Source organism: Oncorhynchus clarkii, chromosome 9, assembly GCF_045791955.1.
Source record: "Oncorhynchus clarkii lewisi isolate Uvic-CL-2024 chromosome 9, UVic_Ocla_1.0, whole genome shotgun sequence".
Taxonomy (NCBI): Eukaryota; Metazoa; Chordata; class Actinopteri; order Salmoniformes; family Salmonidae; genus Oncorhynchus; species Oncorhynchus clarkii.
This window is the reverse complement of record NC_092155.1, coordinates 5,302,207-5,323,436: the sequence shown is the minus strand read 5'-3', so window position 1 is coordinate 5,323,436 and position 21,230 is coordinate 5,302,207. Positions and strand designations below refer to the sequence as shown.

Here is a 21,230-nt window from a genome sequence, read left to right as displayed (position 1 = left end):
GCATCGATAAAATGCAATTGTTTTCGTTGTCCGTAGATTGTGCCTGCCCAATCAGCAAATTGCCCAATCAGCAAACCGCTCGCCCACACGACGCCATACACGTGACCTGCGGTTGTGAGGCCAGATGGCCGTACTGCCAACTTCTCTCAAACAACGTTGGAGGCGGCTTATGGTAGAGAAATTAACAAAAATTGTCTTGACAAAAGCTCAGGTGGCCATTCCTGCAGTCACTATGCTAATTACATGCTCCCTAAAAACTGTGTCCCCCAGCACAAGGTGCACCTGTGTAATGATCATGCTGTTTAATCATCGTCTTGATATGCCACACCTGTCAGGTGGATGGATCATCTTGACAAAGGATAAATGCTCACTAACAGGGATTGTAAACACATCTGTGCACAAAATATGAGAGAAATAAACTTTTTATGCAAATTGAATATTTATAGGATTTTTTTTATTTCAGCTCATGATAAAATGGGACCAACACTTTACATGTTGCATTTATATTTGTTTTTAGTGTATCTTCTGCCTCAAACATTCACAATACACAAAGTAGGAAGTAGGAAAGCAGGAAGCGCATGATGTACCTCGTGCCAGCAGCGCAGCATGATGTCATAGATGTTGGGCGTGGCCTTCTTGGGTCTGTAGAGGCGATGTCCTTCTAACACCATCATCACTACCTCGTGGTTAGGGTTGTGTTCAAACGGCATCTTCCCCTCTGTAAACACCTCCCACATCAACACACCTGATACACACACACACACACACACACACACACATCAACAGACCATCCTCACAAACACACACCAACAGACCGTCCTCACAAACACACATCAACAGACCGTCCTCACAAACACACATCAACAGACCGTCCTCACAAACACACATCAACAGACCGTCCTCACACACACACATCAACAGACCGTCCTCACACACACACATCAACAGACCGTCCTCACACACACACACACACACACACATCAACAGACCGTCCTCACAAACACACATCAACAGACCGTCCTCACAAACACACATCAACAGACCGTCCTCACACACACACATCAACAGACCGTCCTCACACACACACACACACACACACATCAACAGACCGTCCTCACAAACACACATCAACAGACCGTCCTCACAAACACACATCAACAGACCGTCCTCACACACACACATCAACAGACCGTCCTCACACACACACACACACATCAACAGACCGTCCTCACAAACACACATCAACAGACCGTCCTCACAAACACACATCAACAGACCGTCCTCACAAACACACATCAACAGACCGTCCTCACACACACACATCAACAGACCGTCCTCACACACACACACACACACACACATCAACAGACCGTCCTCACAAACACACATCAACAGACCGTCCTCACACACACACATCAACAGACCGTCCTCACACACACACATCAACAGACCGTCCTCACAAACACACATCAACAGACCGTCCTCACAAACACACATCAACAGACCGTCCTCACAAACACACATCAACAGACCGTCCTCACAAACACACATCAACAGACCGTCCTCACAAACACACATCAACAGACCGTCCTCACAAACACACATCAACAGACCGTCCTCACACACACACATCAACAGACCGTCCTCACACACACACATCAACAGACCGTCCTCACACACACACATCAACAGACCGTCCTCACAAACACACATCAACAGACCATCCTCACAAACACACATCAACAGACCGTCCTCACACACACACATCAACAGACCGTCCTCACACACACACACACACACACACATCAACAGACCGTCCTCACACACACACATCAACAGACCGTCCTCACACACACAAACACACATCAACAGACCGTCCTCACAAACACACATCAACAGACCGTCCTCACAAACACACATCAACAGACCGTCCTCACAAACACACATCAACAGACCGTCCTCACACACACACATCAACAGACCGTCCTCACACACACACATCAACAGACCGTCCTCACAAACACACATCAACAGACCATCCTCACAAACACACATCAACAGACCGTCCTCACACACACACATCAACAGACCGTCCTCACACACACACACACACACACACATCAACAGACCGTCCTCACACACACACATCAACAGACCGTCCTCACAAACACACATCAACAGACCGTCCTCACAAACACACATCAACAGACCGTCCTCACACACACACATCAACAGACCGTCCTCACACACACACATCAACAGACCGTCCTCACACACACACACACACACACATCAACAGACCGTCCTCACAAACACACATCAACAGACCGTCCTCACAAACACACATCAACAGACCGTCCTCACACACACACCAACAGACCGTCCTCACACACACACACACACACACACCAACAGACCGTCCTCACAAACACACACCAACAGACCGTCCTCACAAACACACATCAACAGACCGTCCTCACAAACACACATCAACAGACCGTCCTCACAAACACACATCAACAGACCGTCCTCACAAACACACATCAACAGACCGTCCTCACAAACACACATCAACAGACCGTCCTCACAAACACACATCAACAGACCGTCCTCACAAACACACATCAACAGACCGTCCTCACAAACACACATCAACAGACCGTCCTCACACACACACATCAACAGACCGTCCTCACACACACACATCAACAGACCGTCCTCACACACACACATCAACAGACCGTCCTCACAAACACACATCAACAGACCATCCTCACAAACACACATCAACAGACCATCCTCACACACACACATCAACAGACCGTCCTCACACACACACATCAACAGACCGTCCTCACACACACAAACACACATCAACAGACCGTCCTCACAAACACACATCAACAGACCGTCCTCACAAACACACATCAACAGACCGTCCTCACAAACACACATCAACAGACCATCCTCACAAACACACATCAACAGACCGTCCTCACAAACACACAGTAACCACCTACCGAAGGACCAGACGTCCGACTTGCTGCTGTACTTGCAGAAGTTGAAGACTTCAGGAGGAGACCACTTGACTGGGAACTTAGAGCCTGATGAACTAGTGTACTGGTCATCTAGTACATACCTAACACACACACACAGAAAGAGGGAGAGAGTGACCTATATGACCAGGCCGCTCCCCCCCCTCCCGCCCCTCAACATGACCCGTGATGAGGCCGCCACCCCCCCCCCCTCAACATGACCCGTGATGAGGCCACTCCCCCCCCACCCGCCCCTCAACATGACCCGTGATGAGGCCGCCACCCCCCCCCCCCCGCCCCTCAACATGACCCGTGATGAGGCCACTCCCCCCCCCCCGCCCCTCAACAGGACCCGTGATGAGGCCACTCCCCCACCCCCCCGCCCCTCAACATGACCCGTGATGAGGCCACTACCCCCCCGCCCCTCAACATGACCCGTGATGAGGCCACTCCCCCCCCGCCCCTCAACATGACCCGTGATGAGGCCACTCCCCCCCCGCCCCTCAACATGACCCGTGATGAGGCCACTCCCCCCCCGCCCCTCAACATGACCCATGATGAGGCCACTCCCCCCCGCCCCTCAACATGACCCGTGATGAGGCCACTCCCCCCCCGCCCCTCAACATGACCCGTGATGAGGCCACTCCCCCCCGCCCCTCAACATGACCCATGATGAGGCCACTCCCCCCCGCCCCTCAACATGACCCGTGATGAGGCCACTCCCCCCCCTCCCCTCAACATGACCCGTGATGAGGCCACTCCCCCCCCGCCCCTCAACATGACCCGTGATGAGGCCACTCCCCCCCTCCCCTCAACATGACCCGTGATGAGGCCACTCCCCCCCCCGCCCCTCAACATGACCCGTGATGAGGCCACTCCCCCCCCTCCCCTCAACATGACCCGTGATGAGGCCACTCCCCCCCCGCCCCTCAACATGACCCGTGATGAGGCCACTCCCCCCCCTCAACATGACCCGTGATGAGGCCACTCCCCCACCCCCCCGCCCCTCAACATGACCCGTGATGAGGCCACTCCCCCCCCGCCCCTCAACATGACCATGCCGCCCCAGTGTGTATAACTGTAAATAGTAGGGAGGCTATTCTTTCAGTTGGATGAGGCCCTGCTCTTACCAGGTGGCGTCTTAGTGTCAGTTTGTGGTGGTACATGGACGGCTGCGAAAAAGACGAGAGTCAATTTGGCCTGAGGGTGTCAGAGGGTCTGCTATACAAATTGATAGAAAGTGGTGTTGGGGGGGGAGCATATGTCATTATAAAATCCATGTACAGAAACAAGTGTGCAGTTAAAAATTGGCAAAAGAATACACATTTCTTTCCAAAGGGTCAGGGTCAGGGGGGTGAGATAGAGATGCAGCTTAAGCCCCACCATCTTCAACATATATATATATATATATATATATATATATCAACGAATTGGCGAGGGCACTAGAACAGTCTGCAGCACCCGGCCTCACCCTACTAGAACCTGAAGTCAAATGTCTACTGTTTGCTGATGATCTGGTGCTTCTGTCCCCAACCAAGGAGGGCCTACAGCAGCACCTAGATCTTCTGCACAGATTCTGTCAGACCTGGGCCCTGACAGTTAATCTCAGTAAGACCAAAATAATTGAAGCCCTCTGAATTTGAGAGAGACAGAGGCAGGGAGAGAGAAAGAGAGAGAGAGAGAGAGGCAGAGAAAGAGAGGCAGAGAGAGAGAGAGAGCGAGCGAGGGAGACAGCGAGACAGAGACGGAGAGAGAGAGACACGGAGAGAAACAGAGAGAGAGAGAGAAACAGAGAGAGAGAGAGAAAGAGAGAGAGAGAGAGGCAGATAGAGAGAGATGGAGAGAGAGGCGGAGAGATAGAGATGGAGAGAGAGAGAGAGAGAGAGAGACACGGAGAGAAACAGCGAGAGAGAGAGACAGAGAGAGAGAGAGAGACGGAGAGAAACAGAGAGAGAGAGACACGGAGAGAGAGAGACAGAGAGAGAGACACGGAGAGAGAGAGAGACACGGAGAGAAACAGCGAGAGAGAGACAGAGAGAGAGAGAGAGGCAGAGAGAGAGAGATGGAGAGAGAGAGAGACAGAAAGAGAGAGATGGAGAGATGGAGAGAGAGAGAGAGAGACAGGGATACAGAATGGTGTGAGAGTTGAGTGTGATATTCCGTTACGTACCTGGCCATTCCAAAGTCTGATACCTTCACCACCAGAGCATCGTTCACCAGACAGTTCCTCGCTGCCTAGAGAGAGAGAGACAGAGATTGGCTGTTACTCTAAACAGATCTGTGCCTATTGGCAGAACGGCTCACTAACTAACTCCCTATTGGCTAGGTGTCTGTATACTATGATCCTATTGGCTGATAGACTCACCAGGTCTCTGTGTATGAAGCCGTGTGCCTCCAGGTGTTCCATCCCCTCTGAGACGTCCTGACAGATACTCAGTAAGGACCCCAGGCTGAAGGTGTCCCGACGCTGCCTGAAGTAAATAAACAAAAAACAAGACGGCTGAAACGTATGTATGCCCAGGAGGGTCTCTCTCCAGGAACAGGGTTGTAGTTAAAACCTACAGGGGGGTCTCTCTCCAGGAACAGGGTTGGAGTTAAAATCTACTACAGGACGGTATCTCTCCAGGAACAGGGTTGTAGTTAAAACCTACAGGAGGGTCTCTCTCCAGGAACAGGGTTGGAGTTAAAACCTACAGGAGGGTCTCTCTCCAGGAACAGGGTTGTAGTTAAAACCTACAGGAGGGTCTCTCTCCAGGAACAGGGTTGGAGTTAAAACCTACTACAGGAGGGTCTCTCTCCAGGAACAGGGTTGTAGTTAAAATCTACTACAGGAGGGTCTCTCTCCAGGAACAGGGTTGGAGTTAAAATCTACTACAGGAGGGTCTCTCTCCAGGAACAGGGTTGTAGTTAAAACCTACAGGAGGGTCTCTCTCCAGGAACAGGGTTGTAGTTAAAACCTACAGGAGGGTCTCTCTCCAGGAACAGGGTTGGAGTTAAAACCTACAGGAGGGTCTCTCTCCAGGAACAGGGTTGTAGTTAAAACCTACAGGAGGGTCTCTCTCCAGGAACAGGGTTGTAGTTAAAACCTACAGGGGGGTATCTCTCCAGGAACAGGGTTGTAGTTAAAACCTACAGGAGGGTCTCTCTCCAGGAACAGGGTTGTAGTTAAAACCTACAGGAGGGTTTCTCTCCAGGAACAGGGTTGTAGTTAAAACCTACAGGAGGGTCTCTCTCCAGGAACAGGGTTGGAGTTAAAACCTACAGGGGGGTCTCTCTCCAGGAACAGGGTTGTAGTTAAAACCTACAGGAGGGTCTCTCTCCAGGAACAGGGTTGTAGTTAAAACCTACAGGAGGGTTTCTCTCCAGGAACAGGGTTGTAGTTAAAACCTACAGGAGGGTCTCTCTCCAGGAACAGGGTTGTAGTTAAAACCTACAGGAGGGTCTCTCTCCAGGAACAGGGTTGGAGTTAAAACCTACAGGAGGGTCTCTCTCCAGGAACAGGGTTGTAGTTAAAACCTACAGGAGGGTTTCTCTCCAGGAACAGGGTTGGAGTTAAAACCTACAGGAGGGTTTCTCTCCAGGAACAGGGTTGGAGTTAAAATCTACTACAGGAGGGTTTCTCTCCAGGAACAGGGTTGGAGTTAAAACCTACTACAGGAAGGTATCTCTCCAGGAACAGGGTTGGAGTTAAAATCTACTACAGGAGGGTCTCTCTCCAGGAACAGGGTTGGAGTTAAAACCTACTACAGGAGGGTTTCTCTCCAGGAACAGGGTTGGAGTTAAAACCTACTACAGGAGGGTCTCTCTCCAGGAACAGGGTTGGAGTTAAAACCTACTACAGGAGGGTTTCTCTCCAGGAACAGGGTTGGAGTTAAAACCTACTACAGGAAGGTATCTCTCCAGGAACAGGGTTGGAGTTAAAATCTACTACAGGAGGGTCTCTCTCCAGGAACAGGGTTTGAGTTAAAATCTACAGGAGGGTATCTCTCCAGGAACAGGGTTGTAGTTAAAACCTACAGGAGGGTTTCTCTCCAGGAACAGGGTTGGAGTTAAAATCTACAGGAGGGTATCTTTTACATTACACTTTAGTCATGTAGCAGACGTTCTTATCCAGAGAGACTTACAGGAGCAAATTAGGGTTAAGGGCACATTGGCAGATTTTTTTTGCCTAGTCGGCTCTGGGATTCAAACCAGCAACCTTTTGGTTAACCTGCCTAGAACAGCCCTGCAGTATGTTTTAAAAAACATTGACAAATGAAAGTTATGCAACATGTTTCTGAGCATAGATCTATGACGTTGGGCTTATTATTAATATTACCTGACATAATTGAGCAGACATCCCAGTCCCATGAACTCAGTCACAATGTAGATGGGTTTCTGGTGGGTACACACTCCATACAGCTGCACCAGCTTAGGATGGGTGAGACGCCTGAGACACACACACACACACACACACACACGGGGATCTCATGGTTACAAAACATTAGAATGTGTGTGTCCATCCATCTATTCGTCTATCGATGTGTGCTGTCTGTCAGCCCGTGTGTGTGTGTCCATTCATCTATCTATTTGTCTATCGATGTGTGCTGTCTGTCAGCCCGTGTGTGTGTGTGTCCCGTGTGACATGTATTGTACTCACATCATAACCTTGGCTTCCTCTAGGAAGTCCTGTGTGGGATGTATTGTACTCACATCATAACCTTGGCTTCCTCTAGGAAGTCCTGTGTGGGATGTATTGTACTCACATCATAACCTTGGCTTCCTCTAGGAAGTCCTGTGTGGGATGTATTGTACTCACATCATAACCTTGGCTTCCTCTATGAAGTCTTCTTCGTACATGGCTCCCTCTCTGATAGCCTTGATGGCTACTTTGTGTTGAGCTCTCCACTTCCCCAGCCGCACCACCCCAAACTGACCACATCCCAGCTCCTTCATGAAGGTCAGCTCACAAGGGTTGATCTCCCACTTCTCTGTATGGAGTATTGTAGAATAGAGTAGAATAGGACAGGGTAGAACAGTGTAGGACAGGGTAGAGTAGAGAAGAGTAGAACAGGGTAGAGTAGAATAGAGTAGAGAAGAGTAGAACAGGGTAAAGAAGAGTAGAATAGAGAAAAGTAGAACAGGGTAGAGTAGAGTAGAGAAGAGTAGAACAGGGTAGAGTAGAGTAGAGAAGAGTAGAACAGGGTAAAGTAGTGTAGAATAGAGTAGAATAGGGTAGAGTAGAATAGAGTAGTGAAGAGTAGAACAGGGTAGAGTAGAGTATAACAGGGTAGAGTAGTGTAGAACAGGGTAGAGTAGTGTAGAGTAGAGTAGTGTAGAACAGGGTAGAGTAGAACAGGGTAGAGTAGTGTAGAACAGGGTAGAGTAGTGTAGAACAGGGTAGAGTAGAGTAGAGAAGAGTAGAACAGGGTAGAGTAGAGAAGAGTAGAACAGGGTAAAGTAGTGTAGAATAGAGTAGAACAGGGTAGAGTAGATCAGGGTAGAGTAGAATAGAGTAGTGAAGAGTAGAACAGGGTAGAGTAGAATAGAGAAGAGTAGAACAGGGTAGAGTAGTGTAGAACAGGGTAGAGTAGTGTAGAACAGGGTAGAGTAGTGTAGAACAGGGTAGAGTAGAGTAGAACAGGGTAGAGTAGTGTAGAACAGGGTAGAGTAGAGTAGAATAGAGTAGAGTAGAACAGGGTAGAGTAGTGTAGAACAGGGTAGAGTAGTGTAGAACAGGGTAGAGTAGAACAGGGTAGAGTAGAGTAGAACAGGGTAGAGTAGTGTAGAACAGGGTAGAGTAGTGTAGAACAGGGTAGAGTAGTGTAGAACAGGGTAGAGTAGAGTAGAATAGAATAGAGTAGAACATGGTAGAGTAGAATAGAATAGAGTAGAGTAGAATAGAGTAGAATAGAGTAGAGTAGAACAGGGTAGAGTAGAATAGAGTAGAGTAGAGTAGAATAGAATAGAATAGAGTAGAACAGGGTAGGGTAGAGTAGAGTAGAATAGAGTAGAACAGGGTAGGGTGGAGTAGAATAGAATAGAACAGGGTAGAGTAGAATAGAATAGAGTAGAGTAGAACAGGGTAGGATAGAGTAGAATAGAGTAGAACAGGGTAGAGTAGAATAGAGTAGAGTAGAGTAGAACAGGGTAGAGTAGAATAGAATAGAGTAGAACAGGGTAGAGTAGAGTAGAACAGGGTAGGGTAGAATAGAGTAGAACAGGGTAGAGTAGAGTAGAATAGAATAGAGTAGAGTAGAACAGGGTAGAATATAATATAGTAGAGTAGAACAGGGTATGGTAGAATAGAATAGAGTAGAACGGGGTAGGGTAGAGTAGAATAGAACAGAGTAGAGTAGAACAGGGTAGGGTAGAGTAGAATAGAATAGAGTAGAGTAGAGTAGAACAGGGTAGGGTAGAGTAGAATAGAATAGAGTAGAGTAGAGTAGAACAGGGTAGAGTAGAATAGAATAGAGTAGAGTAGAACAGGGTAGGGTAGAGTAGAATCTCACCGTAGCTGAAGCCTGCTGTGGATGGAGCCGATCTCTCCTTCCCTACTGGATACCTCAACCTGGCTACCAGACCTGAGAGAGAGGAGAGGAGACAAGGGCGAGAGAAAGAGAGGAGGCGCAAGAGAGAGAGGGGCGAGAGAGACTCTGGCAATGTTAACATATGTTTCCCATGCCTATAAATTGCCTTGAATTGAAGTGAAAGAGTGTGTGGATCCCATGTGAATACATGTTTATTGTGTGTGTGTGTGTGTGTGTGTGTGTGTGTGTGTGCTCTACCTGCAGCGTTGTGATTGTGGTACTCGATGAGGTCAGGTATCAAGGTGAACAGGTGTTTCTCAGCCAGGTAGAACTGTCTGGGGCAGCCGGAGGTCTCCTTGATGTGGTAATGCCTGATAGCTGCACCTCCCTCCCTATGACGTTCACACAACATTTATACAACGTTCGAATGATCCAAACGATGTTTTACTGACACAAGAGTTCTAACATGATGAACTAGGATGACGCGTACCCTGCTGACTTGGTGTACAGGGAGACGGTGTAGGCGCCTGGCTTACTGGAGTCTCTTACCATGAACCCTCCCTCTTTATCCTGTACAGGGAGACAGAGTTACACAGACAGTACACACACACACACACACACACACGCTACAGACAGTACTAACACACACACACTACACACACACACGCTAGACAGTACACACACACACAGTACACTACACAAACACGCACGCTACAGACAGTACACACACAGTACACTACACAAACACACACGCTACAGACAGTACACACACACACACAAACACGCACGCTACAGACAGTACACACACACACACACAGTACACTACACAAACACGCACGCTACAGACAGTACACACACACACAGTACACACACACACACAGTACACTACAGACAGTACACACACACACACACAGTACACTACACAAACACGCACGCTACAGACAGTACACACACACAGACATAAAGAAAAAAAACTGTTTTACTCGCCTCTGTCCGCAGTAGTTCCTCAGCTTTGTTCCGGTTGACATGTTTACTGTACCAGCTGAAACACACAACACTGATCCATTAGTTCACACTGCAATGTCATATAACACTTAAAGCCAGACTCACCCAAATAAAATCTCAAAATGTATTAAATTGTTATATATACAAAAAAATTGAAAAAAAAAAAACGGCCAATAGTTTGTGGACCCTTGCTCGTTGTAGACATTTTTCAGGGAAGTCTTTCCACTAAAACGATGGAACATTTGAGGGGACTTTCTTCCATTCAACCACAAGAGCATTAGTGAGGTTGACCACTGATGTTGGGCGATAAGGCTCGCAGTCGACGTTCCAATTCACCCCCCCCCCCCCAAAAAAAATCACCTTTATTTAACCAGGTATTATATATATATATATATATATATATATATATATATATATATATATATATATATATATATATATATATATATATATATATATATATATATATATATATATATATATATATATATATATATATAACCCTAACCCTTTATTTAACCAGGTAGGCTAGTTGAGAACAAGTTCTCATTTACAATTGCGACCTGGCCAAGATAAAGCAAAGCAGTTCGACACATACAACGACACAGAGTTACACATGGAGTAAAACAAACATACAGTCAATAATAACGGTATAAACAAGTCTATATACGATGTGAGCAAATGAGGTGAGATAAGGGAGGTAAAGGCAAAAAGGCCATGGTGGCAAAGTAAGTACAATATAGCAAGTAGAACACTGGAATGGTAGATTTGCAGTGGAAGAATGTGCAAAGTAGAGATAGAAATAATGGGGTGCAAAGGAGCAAAATAAATAAATACAGTAGGGAAAGAGGTAGTTGCTTGGGCTAAATTATAGATGGGCTATGTACAGGTGCAGTAATCTGTGAGCTGCTCTGACAGTTGGTGCTTAAAGATAGTGAGGGAGATAAGTGTTTCCACTTTCAGAGATTGTTGTAGTTCCTTCCAGTCATTGGCAGCAGAGAACTGGAAGGAGAGGAAGTCACTGAGCTCTTAAGTAAGGTCATTCTACTGCTAATGTCTGTCTCTGGAGATTGCATGGCTGGGTGAGAAAGAAATGCAAAGCTGAAAGTTTCATTTGTCACTTGTGTCACTTCAAAGTGATACATTTTATTTACATTTTTTTACGAGGTATATGTACAACAGCTTTGTTTCCAAATTGAAGGTCAGATTTCTGCAGGTAATTATGACGCCTGTTGATCAATTCTATAGGTCGCTCTGACATACAGAGTCATCTGGATGTTGGCAAACAAAAGATGAACATTCCCCTTCTTTCTGTCAAGCCATCTATGCCAGCAATTCCCATTCGCTTGATATCAAGAAACAAACAAAAAAAACAATAACAATTACATGGTCTTTGTAATGTGGTTAACCTTAAAAATCTAAATGAAAACGAATGAAATCTAAAATATATAGTCCTTAGACCGTGGGAAAAGGCCGCACTAGACTATTGAGCTTGAATTGAAAAAAAATTCTAAATGGTTGGGGTCACAAGATATCAAAATGGGGTCGTGGACGAAGAAAGTTTGAGAGCCTCTGGTCTATTATCTACAATTTAGTGCACACGTTCGATAAATCCAATGTATACACCACGCAACGCTGCAAGGCAAACGCAGCATTGGAAATGAATGTACTTCTGGTGTACCCAAAACACAAATGACGCTGTCGGTGTGATCGACAGGCATACAGCAACAGATCGTCAAAACATATCCCTCTCATCACAAACCAGACTCAATAGAAAATGACAGTTTAACAGAATAATTTTGCTGACAAACACGTTCTATTGGCTCCTGGCTCTCCACCCATCTGTCTACAACTTTTTAGGATTTAGTCCGCCAAAAAAAACACTGAAGAAGAAGGCAGGGAAGAAGGCAGGGATTCCTCAGGCACTACTAGTGCCAGATTCATGCTTCTGTAGACAATGATGACCACGAAAGCCTAAGCTAGCTGTTTTAATGGGTAAGTGAAACTAGTTAGCAAGCTAGCTAATTAATAATCTTATTTAGCTGACTAGCAAACAGCTGTCGATAGATGATCACAAGCATGTGACTTTTTCTATTGTGTTATTGACTGTACGTTTGTTTATTCCATGTTTAACTCTGTGTTGTTGTTTTTGTCTTTGCTGTGCTATATCTTGGCCAGGTCGCCGTTGCAAATGAGAACGTGTTCTCAACTAGCCTACCTGGTTAAATAAAGGTGAAATAAATAAAAAAATATAGCTGGCCACTAGACTATCTAAACGTAGTCATCATGATTGAATTACCGACCGGGGGATGCGATTAAATTGTCAGTCAGTCTCAGATATATTAAAATGCGCAAACATTTCTCTCCATCCTATAGGAAATAAGTTATAAAATTGCTAAATGTTGTCTTCGCCCAGTGACAAAATGTGTAGAATTGCATGAAAATAACTCTTAAAAAAAGAGAGGGGGGGGGGGTGCTAAAATGTTTGGCTCACAATGTCGGTGGTGATGGTTATTAAAGTTTACATGTAAAAATGGTTATGGTTAGGGGGTATGGACATCCCAAGGATCCCTCTTAGCATCTACCCTTGCGCTGATGTAAAAAACAATGTAAAACGGTGTTTCTGTACCTCGCGGCACTTTACTCACGCATACTGTTCCAGGTTCCCCAATTTTTTATCTGTCACGTAGTTGCTGGGGATGTAGCCCTCCTTCCTAAATGTCAACAAACAAACAAACAAACAAACAAACAAACAAACAAACAAACTCAATAGTAGCGGGCCAACCATAGAAGAAGAAGTGACAAAGATGTGCAATGTGAGAGTCCAAAAGACCAAGATTATACCAGGGGCCAAATTACAGTGAGATTATATACCAGGGGCCAAGTTACAGTGAGATTATATACCAGGGGCCAAGTTACAGTGAGATTATATACCAGGGGCCAAGTTACAGTGAGATTATATACCAGGGGCCAAGTTACAGTGAGATTATATACCAGGGGCCAAGTTACAGTGAGATTATATACCAGGGGCCAAGTTACAGTGAGATTATATACCAGGGGCCAAGTTACAGTGAGATTATATACCAGGGGCCAAGCTACAGTGAGAGTATATACCAGGGGCCAAGCTACAGTGAGAGATGATATACCAGGGGCCAAGCTACAGTGAGAGATGATATACCAGGGGCCAAGCTACAGTGAGAGATGATATACCAGGGGCCAAGCTACAGTGAGATTATATACCAGGGGCCAAGCTACAGTGAGAGATGATATACCAAGGGCCAAGCTACAGTGAGAGATGATATACCAGGGGCCAAGCTACAGTGAGAGATGATATACCAGGGGCCAAGTTACAGTGAGATTATATACCAGGGGCCAAGTTACAGTGAGATTATATACCAGGGGCCAAGCTACAGTGAGAGTATATACCAGGGGCCAAGCTACAGTGAGAGATGATATACCAGGGGCCAAGCTACAGTGAGAGATGATATACCAGGGGCCAAGTTACAGTGAGATTATATACCAGGGGCCAAGCTACAGTGAGAGTATATACCAGGGGCCAAGCTACAGTGAGAGATGATATACCAGGGGCCAAGCTACAGTGAAAGATGATATACCAGGGGCCAAGCTACAGTGAGAGATGATATACCAGGGGCCAAGCTACAGTGAGAGATGATATACCAGGGGCCAAGTTACAGTGAGATTATATACCAGGGGCCAAGTTACAGTGAGATTATATACCAGGGGCCAAGCTACAGTGAGAGTATATACCAGGGGCCAAGCTACAGTGAGAGATGATATACCAGGGGCCAAGCTACAGTGAGAGATGATATACCAGGGGCCAAGCTACAGTGAGAGATGATATACCAGGGGCCAAGCTACAGTGAGATTATATACCGGGGGCCAAAGTACAGTGAGAGATTATATACCGGGGGCCAAGCTACAGTGAGATGATATACCAGGGGCCAAGCTACAGTGAGAGATGATATACCGGGGGCCAATCTACAGTGAGAGATGATATATCGGGGGCCAATCTACAGTGAGAGATGATATACCGGGGGCCAATCTACAGTGAGAGATGATATACCAGGGGCCAAGCTACAGTGAGAGATGATATACCGGGAGCCAAGCTACAGTGAGAGATGATATACCGGGAGCCAAACTACAGTGAGAGATGATATACCGGGGGCCAATCTACAGTGAGAGATGATATACCGGGGGCCAAGCTACAGTGAGAGATGATATACCGGGGGCCAAGCTACAGTGAGAGATGATATACCGGGGGCCAAGCTACAGTGAGAGATGACATACCAGGGGCCAAGCTAGTGAGAGATGATATACCAGGGGCCAAGCTACAGTGAGAGATGATATACCAGGGGCCAAGCTACAGTGAGAGATGATATACCAGGGGCCAAGCTACAGTGAGAGATGATATACCAGGGGCCAAGCTACAGTGAGAGATGATATACCAGGGGCCAAGCTACAGTGAGAGATGATATACCAGGGGCCAAGCTACAGTGAGAGATGATATACCAGGGGCCAAGCTACAGTGAGAGATGATATACCAGGGGCCAAGCTACAGTGAGAGATGATATACCAGGGGCCAAGCTACAGTGAGAGATGATATACCAGGGGCCAAGCTACAGTGAGAGATGATATACCAGGGGCCAAACTACAGTAAGCACACACTCACATACACACCGTACTGACCCGTATATGTTGCGGGCCTTGTACCAGTTGATGTCACATTTCTCCAGTATGACGTATTCTGCTCCTTTGGTCATAGTCAGGTCATGTGGTTCAGGACCAAAGAAGTCATACAGAGCTACCACAACCTCCTCGACACCACTACCATCATCAGGGCTGTGTACGGGAGGGGGGGGAGGGGGAGGGGGAGGCCGACGAGACTGGAGGAGGACAAAGGGAGGAGAGAAGGGACGAGAAGGGACATTTGTTAACTTTGTTGTTTTTGTTGTATCAAGCTTGTCTTGTTGCTAGGGTGACGACACATTTTTTGTTATAGCTTATTATTTGTAGAGTAATATTACAACAGAAATTCTAGAAGGCAGATCGGGTCATTCCATGTCATCCACCATCTCAAGATTGTTCTGAAAATCGTTTATGCAATTAGCAACAGGTTTAGATTAGCATTCCTGTAACATTATTTTGTTTAAATATGAATTAGATCTCTGAGAAATAATAGCGAATTGAATTGCACCTAACATCCGATTTGGACCACAAGTGTTCATAACAATGATAACGACGCCCAATAAAATGTATCAAATGCTCCCCATGGGACCCCCCATGGGACCCCCCATGGGACCCCCCCCCCCCCCACACCCCACCCCAACAACCAGTATATAGTATTAATTCTCTATGTCTGGCAGGTAGCATGGAGTTGTTGCTTGGAGTATTGCTTCTTCCTCTTATGTAATGTATTCCATCGGAATCTGCTGATGTTTTTATTTTCCCCTGTTCAGCGGAATTAAGTCCGTGCATTACTTGTCAGACAGAGAACTGATACTGTATATTGGTTGTTGCGGTTGGATTGGTGTCAGGGGGGGGGGGGGGGGGGGGGGGGGAGTCCCTGGGTGGTTTTTGATACTTGTATTGGATTCCTCAAGTCTTACTCATTGTTAGGAATAATTATGGTCCAAATTGGATGTTAGGCACTATATTTATTGAAGATTATATGAATCATATAAATATATGTTTTTTTTTTTAAATGGCCAATTTGGGTGCACTCAATTAGCTTCAATTTTATTTTAACAAAATAATGTTTCAGAAATGCTAATCGTATCGGTTTCCAACTACAGACACTATTTCAAAACAATCTGAGATAGTCGGTGTCTTAATCTCTTTCTTGTGCTTTTTGAGGTGGGATGACTCCGAAGTGTGTGTGTGTGTGTGTGTGTGAGAGAGCGATTGAGGAACTAGATGAACAGTGTTCTTACCCTTCCTGTGCCCTCCTCTCCAGGTATGGGAGGAAGAAGTTTCCTCGAAACTGAAAAGAGGAAGAAGAGAATTGTTCTTTCATTATTCAAAGTTAACAGCTACAGAGAACATGTACTCATGAGTGTGTGTGTGTCTATATGTGCATTCGTGATCTATAGGTGAACTTATAACCCACAACCCCTGCAGGTTGACTCATAACCCACATGCTTTTGGTCAGAAAAAAGTGAACGCTGTGCTATATATATATATATATATATATATCTATCTCTCTCCTTTATTTAACCAGGTAGGCCAGATGAGAACAAGTTCTCATTTACAACTGCGACCTGGCCAATATAAAGTAAAGCAGTTCGACACAAACAACAGAGTTACACATGGAATAAACAAACACATGGAATAAACAAACATACAGTCAATAATACAGTGGAAAAGTCTATATACAGTGTGTGCAAATGGCGTGAGGAGGTAAAGGCAATAAATAGGCCATAGTAGTGAAGTAATTACAATTTAGCAAATTAACACTGGAGTGATAGATGTGCAAATAGAAATACTGGTGTGCAAAAGAGCAGAAAAAGTAAATAAAAACAATATGGGGATGAGGTAGGTAGTTGGATGGGCTATTTACAGATGGGCTATGTACAGCTGCAGCGATCAGTTAGCTGCTCAGATAGCTGATGCTTAAAGTTAGTGAGGGAGATAAGTCTTCAACTTAAATTTTTTTTTTGCAATTCGTTCCAGTCATTGGCAGCAGAGAACTGGAAGGAAAGGTGGCCAAAGGAAGTGTTGGCTTTAGGGCTGACCAGTGAGATATACCTGCTGGAGCGCATGCTACGGGTGGGTGTTGCTATGGTAAGAGTAGTCTAATGTTATAGAACAGTAGTCTTAGTTGACAGGTCACAAGACGAGGACTTCAACATGGCACGTCAAAGGAACTGTACTGTTCAGATGGGTTAAATGGAATAGTAGCCTAACTGAACTACGGACACCGACTGTAAGTCTAGAACCTCTCACACAATCTAATATAATATTAACTCCTGGAAGAATTAAGCATTTCTTGCAGTAAAATTGTATATGTGTACATTTTGACTCAGTAACAGCAGAAATATGATTTTCGTTCAGCATTTTAAGAGAAGAAAAACCCTGCTCACTGCTTTTGCTAGTATCACTGCTCTAGCTAGTATCACTGCTCTAGCTAGTATCACTGCTCTAGCTAGTATCACTGCTCTTGCTAGTATCACTGCTCTAGCTAGTATCACTGCTCTAGCTAGTATCACAGTATCACTGCTCTTGCTAGCATCACAGTATCACTGCTCTAGCTAGTATCACTGCTCTAGCTAGTATCACTGCTCTAGCTAGTATCACTGCTCTAGCTAGTATCACTGCTCTAGCTAGTATCACTGCTCTAGCTAGTATCACTGCTCTAGCTAGTATCACTGCTCTAGCTAGTATCACTGCTCTAGCTGCTATCACTGCTCTAGCTAGTATCACTGCTCTAGCTAGTATCACAGTATCACTGCTCTAGCTAGTATCACAGTATCACTGCTCTAGCTAGTATCACTGCTCTTGCTAGTATCACAGTATCACTGCTCTAGCTAGTATCACTGCTCTGGCTAGTATCACAGTATCACTGCTCTAGCTAGATTCACTGCTCTAGCTAGTATCACAGTATAACTGCTCTTGCTAGTATCACAGTATCACTGCTCTAGCTAGTATCACAGTATCACTGCTCTAGCTAGTATCACTGCCCTAGCTAGTATCACTGCCCTAGCTAGTATCACAGTATCACTGCTCTAGCTAGTATCACAGTATCACTGCTCTTGCTAGTATCACTGCTCTAGCTAGTATCACAGCATCACTGCTCTAGCTAGTATCACAGTATCACTGCTCTTGCTAGTATCACAGTATCACTGCTCTAGCTAGTATCACAGTATCACTGCTCTAGCTAGTATCACAGTATCACTGCTCTAGCTAGTATCACTGCTCTAGCTAGTATCACTGCTCTAGCTAGTATCACTGCTCTAGCTAGTATCACAGTATCACTGCTCTTGCTAGTATCACAGTATCACTGCTCTTGCTAGTATCACAGTATCACTGCTCTAGCTAGTATCACAGCATCACTGCTCTTGCTAGTATCACAGTATCACTGCTCTTGCTAGTATCACAGTTTCACTGCTCTAGCTAGTATCACAGCTCTTGCTGGTATCACTGCTCTAGCTGGTATCACTGCTCTTGCTGGTATCACTGCTCTTGCTGGTATCACAGTATCACTACTCTAGCTAGTATCACAGTATCACTGCTCTAGCTAGTATCACAGTATCACAGCTCTAGCTAGTATCACTGCTCTTGCTAGTATCACTGCTCTTGCTAGTATCACTGCTCTTGCTAGTATCACTGCTCTTGCTAGTATCACTGCTCTAGCTAGTATCACTGCTCTAGCTAGTATCACAGTATCACTGCTCTTGCTAGTATCACAGTATCACTGCTCTAGCTAGTATCACAGCTCTTGCTAGTATCACAGTATCACTGCTCTTGCTAGTATCACTGCTCTTGATAAGTATCAATGCTCTTGCTAGTATCACAGTATCACTGCTCTTGCTAGTATCACAGTATCACTGCTCTAGCTAGTATCAGTATCACAGCTCTAGCTAGTATCACTGCTCTAGCTAGTATCACAGTATCACTGCTCTAGCTAGTATCACAGTATCACTGCTCTAGCTAGTATCACTGCTCTAGCTAGTATCACTGCTCTAGCTGGTATCACTGCTCTTGCTGGTATCACTGCTCTTGCTGGTATCACTGCTCTAGCTGGTATCACTGCTCTTGCTGGTATCACTGCTCTAGCTGGTATCACTGCTCTAGCTGGTATCACTGCTCTAGCTGGTATCACAGTATCACTGCTCTTGCTAGTATCACTGCTCTTGCTAGTATCACAGTATCACTGCTCTAGCTAGTATCACTGCTCTAGCTAGTATCACAGTATCACTGCTCTTGCTAGTATCACAGTAACACTGCTCTAGCTAGTATCACAGTATCACTGCTCTAGCTAGTATCACTGCTCTAGCTAGTATCACAGTTTCACTGCTCTAGCTAGTATCACAGTATCACTGCTCTTGCTAGTATCACAGTATCACTGCTCTTGCTAGTATCACAGTATCACTGCTCTAGCTAGTATCACAGTATCACTGCTCTAGCTAGTATCACAGTATCACTGCTCTAGCTAGTATCACAGTATCACTGCTCTAGCTAGTATCACTGCTCTAGCTAGTATCACAGTATCACTGCTCTAGCTAGATTCACAGTATCACTGCTCTTGCTAGTATCACAGTATCACTGCTCTAGCTAGTATCACAGCTCTTGCTGGTATCACTGCTCTAGCTGGTATCACTGCTCTTGCTGGTATCACTGCTCTAGCTGGTATCACAGTATCACTACTCTAGCTAGTATCACAGTATCACTGCTCTAGCTAGTATCACAGTATCACAGCTCTAGCTAGTATCACTGCTCTTGCTAGTATCACTGCTCTTGCTAGTATCACTGCTCTTGCTAGTATCACTGCTCTAGCTAGTATCACTGCTCTAGCTAGTATCACAGTATCACTGCTCTTGCTAGTATCACAGTATCACTGCTCTAGCTAGTATCACAGCTCTTGCTAGTATCACAGTATCACTGCTCTTGCTAGTATCACTGCTCTTGATAAGTATCAATGCTCTTGCTAGTATCACAGTATCACTGCTCTTGCTAGTATCACAGTATCACTGCTCTAGCTAGTATCAGTATCACAGCTCTAGCTAGTATCACAGTATCACTGCTCTAGCTAGTATCACTGCTCTAGCTAGTATCACAGTATCACTGCTCTAGCTAGATTCACAGTATCACTGCTCTTGCTAGTATCACAGTATCACTGCTCTAGCTAGTATCACAGCTCTTGCTGGTATCACTGCTCTAGCTGGTATCACTGCTCTTGCTGGTATCACTGCTCTAGCTGGTATCACAGTATCACTACTCTAGCTAGTATCACAGTATCACTGCTCTAGCTAGTATCACAGTATCACAGCTCTAGCTAGTATCACTGCTCTTGCTAGTATCACTGCTCTTGCTAGTATCACTGCTCTAGCTAGTATCACTGCTCTAGCTAGTATCACAGTATCACTGCTCTTGCTAGTATCACAGTATCACTGCTCTAGCTAGTATCACAGCTCTTGCTAGTATCACAGTATCACTGCTCTTGCTAGTATCACTGCTCTTGATAAGTATCAATGCTCTTGCTAGTATCACAGTATCACTGCTCTAGCTAGTATCAGTATCACAGCTCTAGCTAGTATCACTGCTCTAGCTAGTATCACAGTATCACTGCTCTAGCTAGTATCACAGTATCACTGCTCTAGCTAGTATCACTGCTCTAGCTAGTATCACTGCTCTAGCTAGTATCACTGCTCTAGCTAGTATCACTGCTCTTGCTAGTATCACAGCTCTAGCTAGTATCACTGCTCTAGCTAGCATCACTGCTCTAGCTAGTATCACTGCTCTTGCTAGTATCACTGCTCTTGCTAGTATCACAGCTCTTGCTAGCATCACAGGATCACTGCTCTTGTGGGGGTGCTTTGCTGGTGGCATGGCCAATTTAATTAGGGACGATTTCAAGTTTTCATAACAAATCGGTAATCTGCCTTTTTGGATACTAATTACGGCCGATTACATTGCAATCCACGAGGAGACAGGTCACAGACGT

The 21,230-nt window shown here is 45.5% G+C and overlaps 2 protein-coding genes across 3 annotated transcripts in view; one reads left to right on the top strand and one right to left on the bottom strand.

Annotated features, from left to right (window-relative positions):
- LOC139415792 (galactose-specific lectin nattectin-like) overlaps positions 1-21,230 on the top strand; it is a 1,187,935-nt gene that overhangs the window by 167,362 nt on the left and 999,343 nt on the right. The window lies entirely within an intron of this gene.
- Positions 1-21,230, bottom strand: part of LOC139415786 (tyrosine-protein kinase Tec-like) — a 42,119-nt gene that overhangs the window by 2,018 nt on the left and 18,871 nt on the right. The window contains exons 6-18 of the mRNA XM_071163874.1: positions 16,501-16,550; positions 15,257-15,453; positions 13,198-13,263; positions 10,532-10,586; positions 10,035-10,114; positions 9,803-9,936; positions 9,527-9,598; positions 7,834-8,005; positions 7,354-7,464; positions 5,401-5,506; positions 5,206-5,270; positions 3,021-3,139; positions 588-745 (exon numbers count right to left, since the gene is read on the bottom strand). Of these exons, the coding sequence (XP_071019975.1) occupies positions 588-745; positions 3,021-3,139; positions 5,206-5,270; positions 5,401-5,506; positions 7,354-7,464; positions 7,834-8,005; positions 9,527-9,598; positions 9,803-9,936; positions 10,035-10,114; positions 10,532-10,586; positions 13,198-13,263; positions 15,257-15,453; positions 16,501-16,550 (1,385 nt within the window). The remainder of the gene's footprint in view (positions 1-587; positions 746-3,020; positions 3,140-5,205; positions 5,271-5,400; positions 5,507-7,353; positions 7,465-7,833; positions 8,006-9,526; positions 9,599-9,802; positions 9,937-10,034; positions 10,115-10,531; positions 10,587-13,197; positions 13,264-15,256; positions 15,454-16,500; positions 16,551-21,230) is intronic.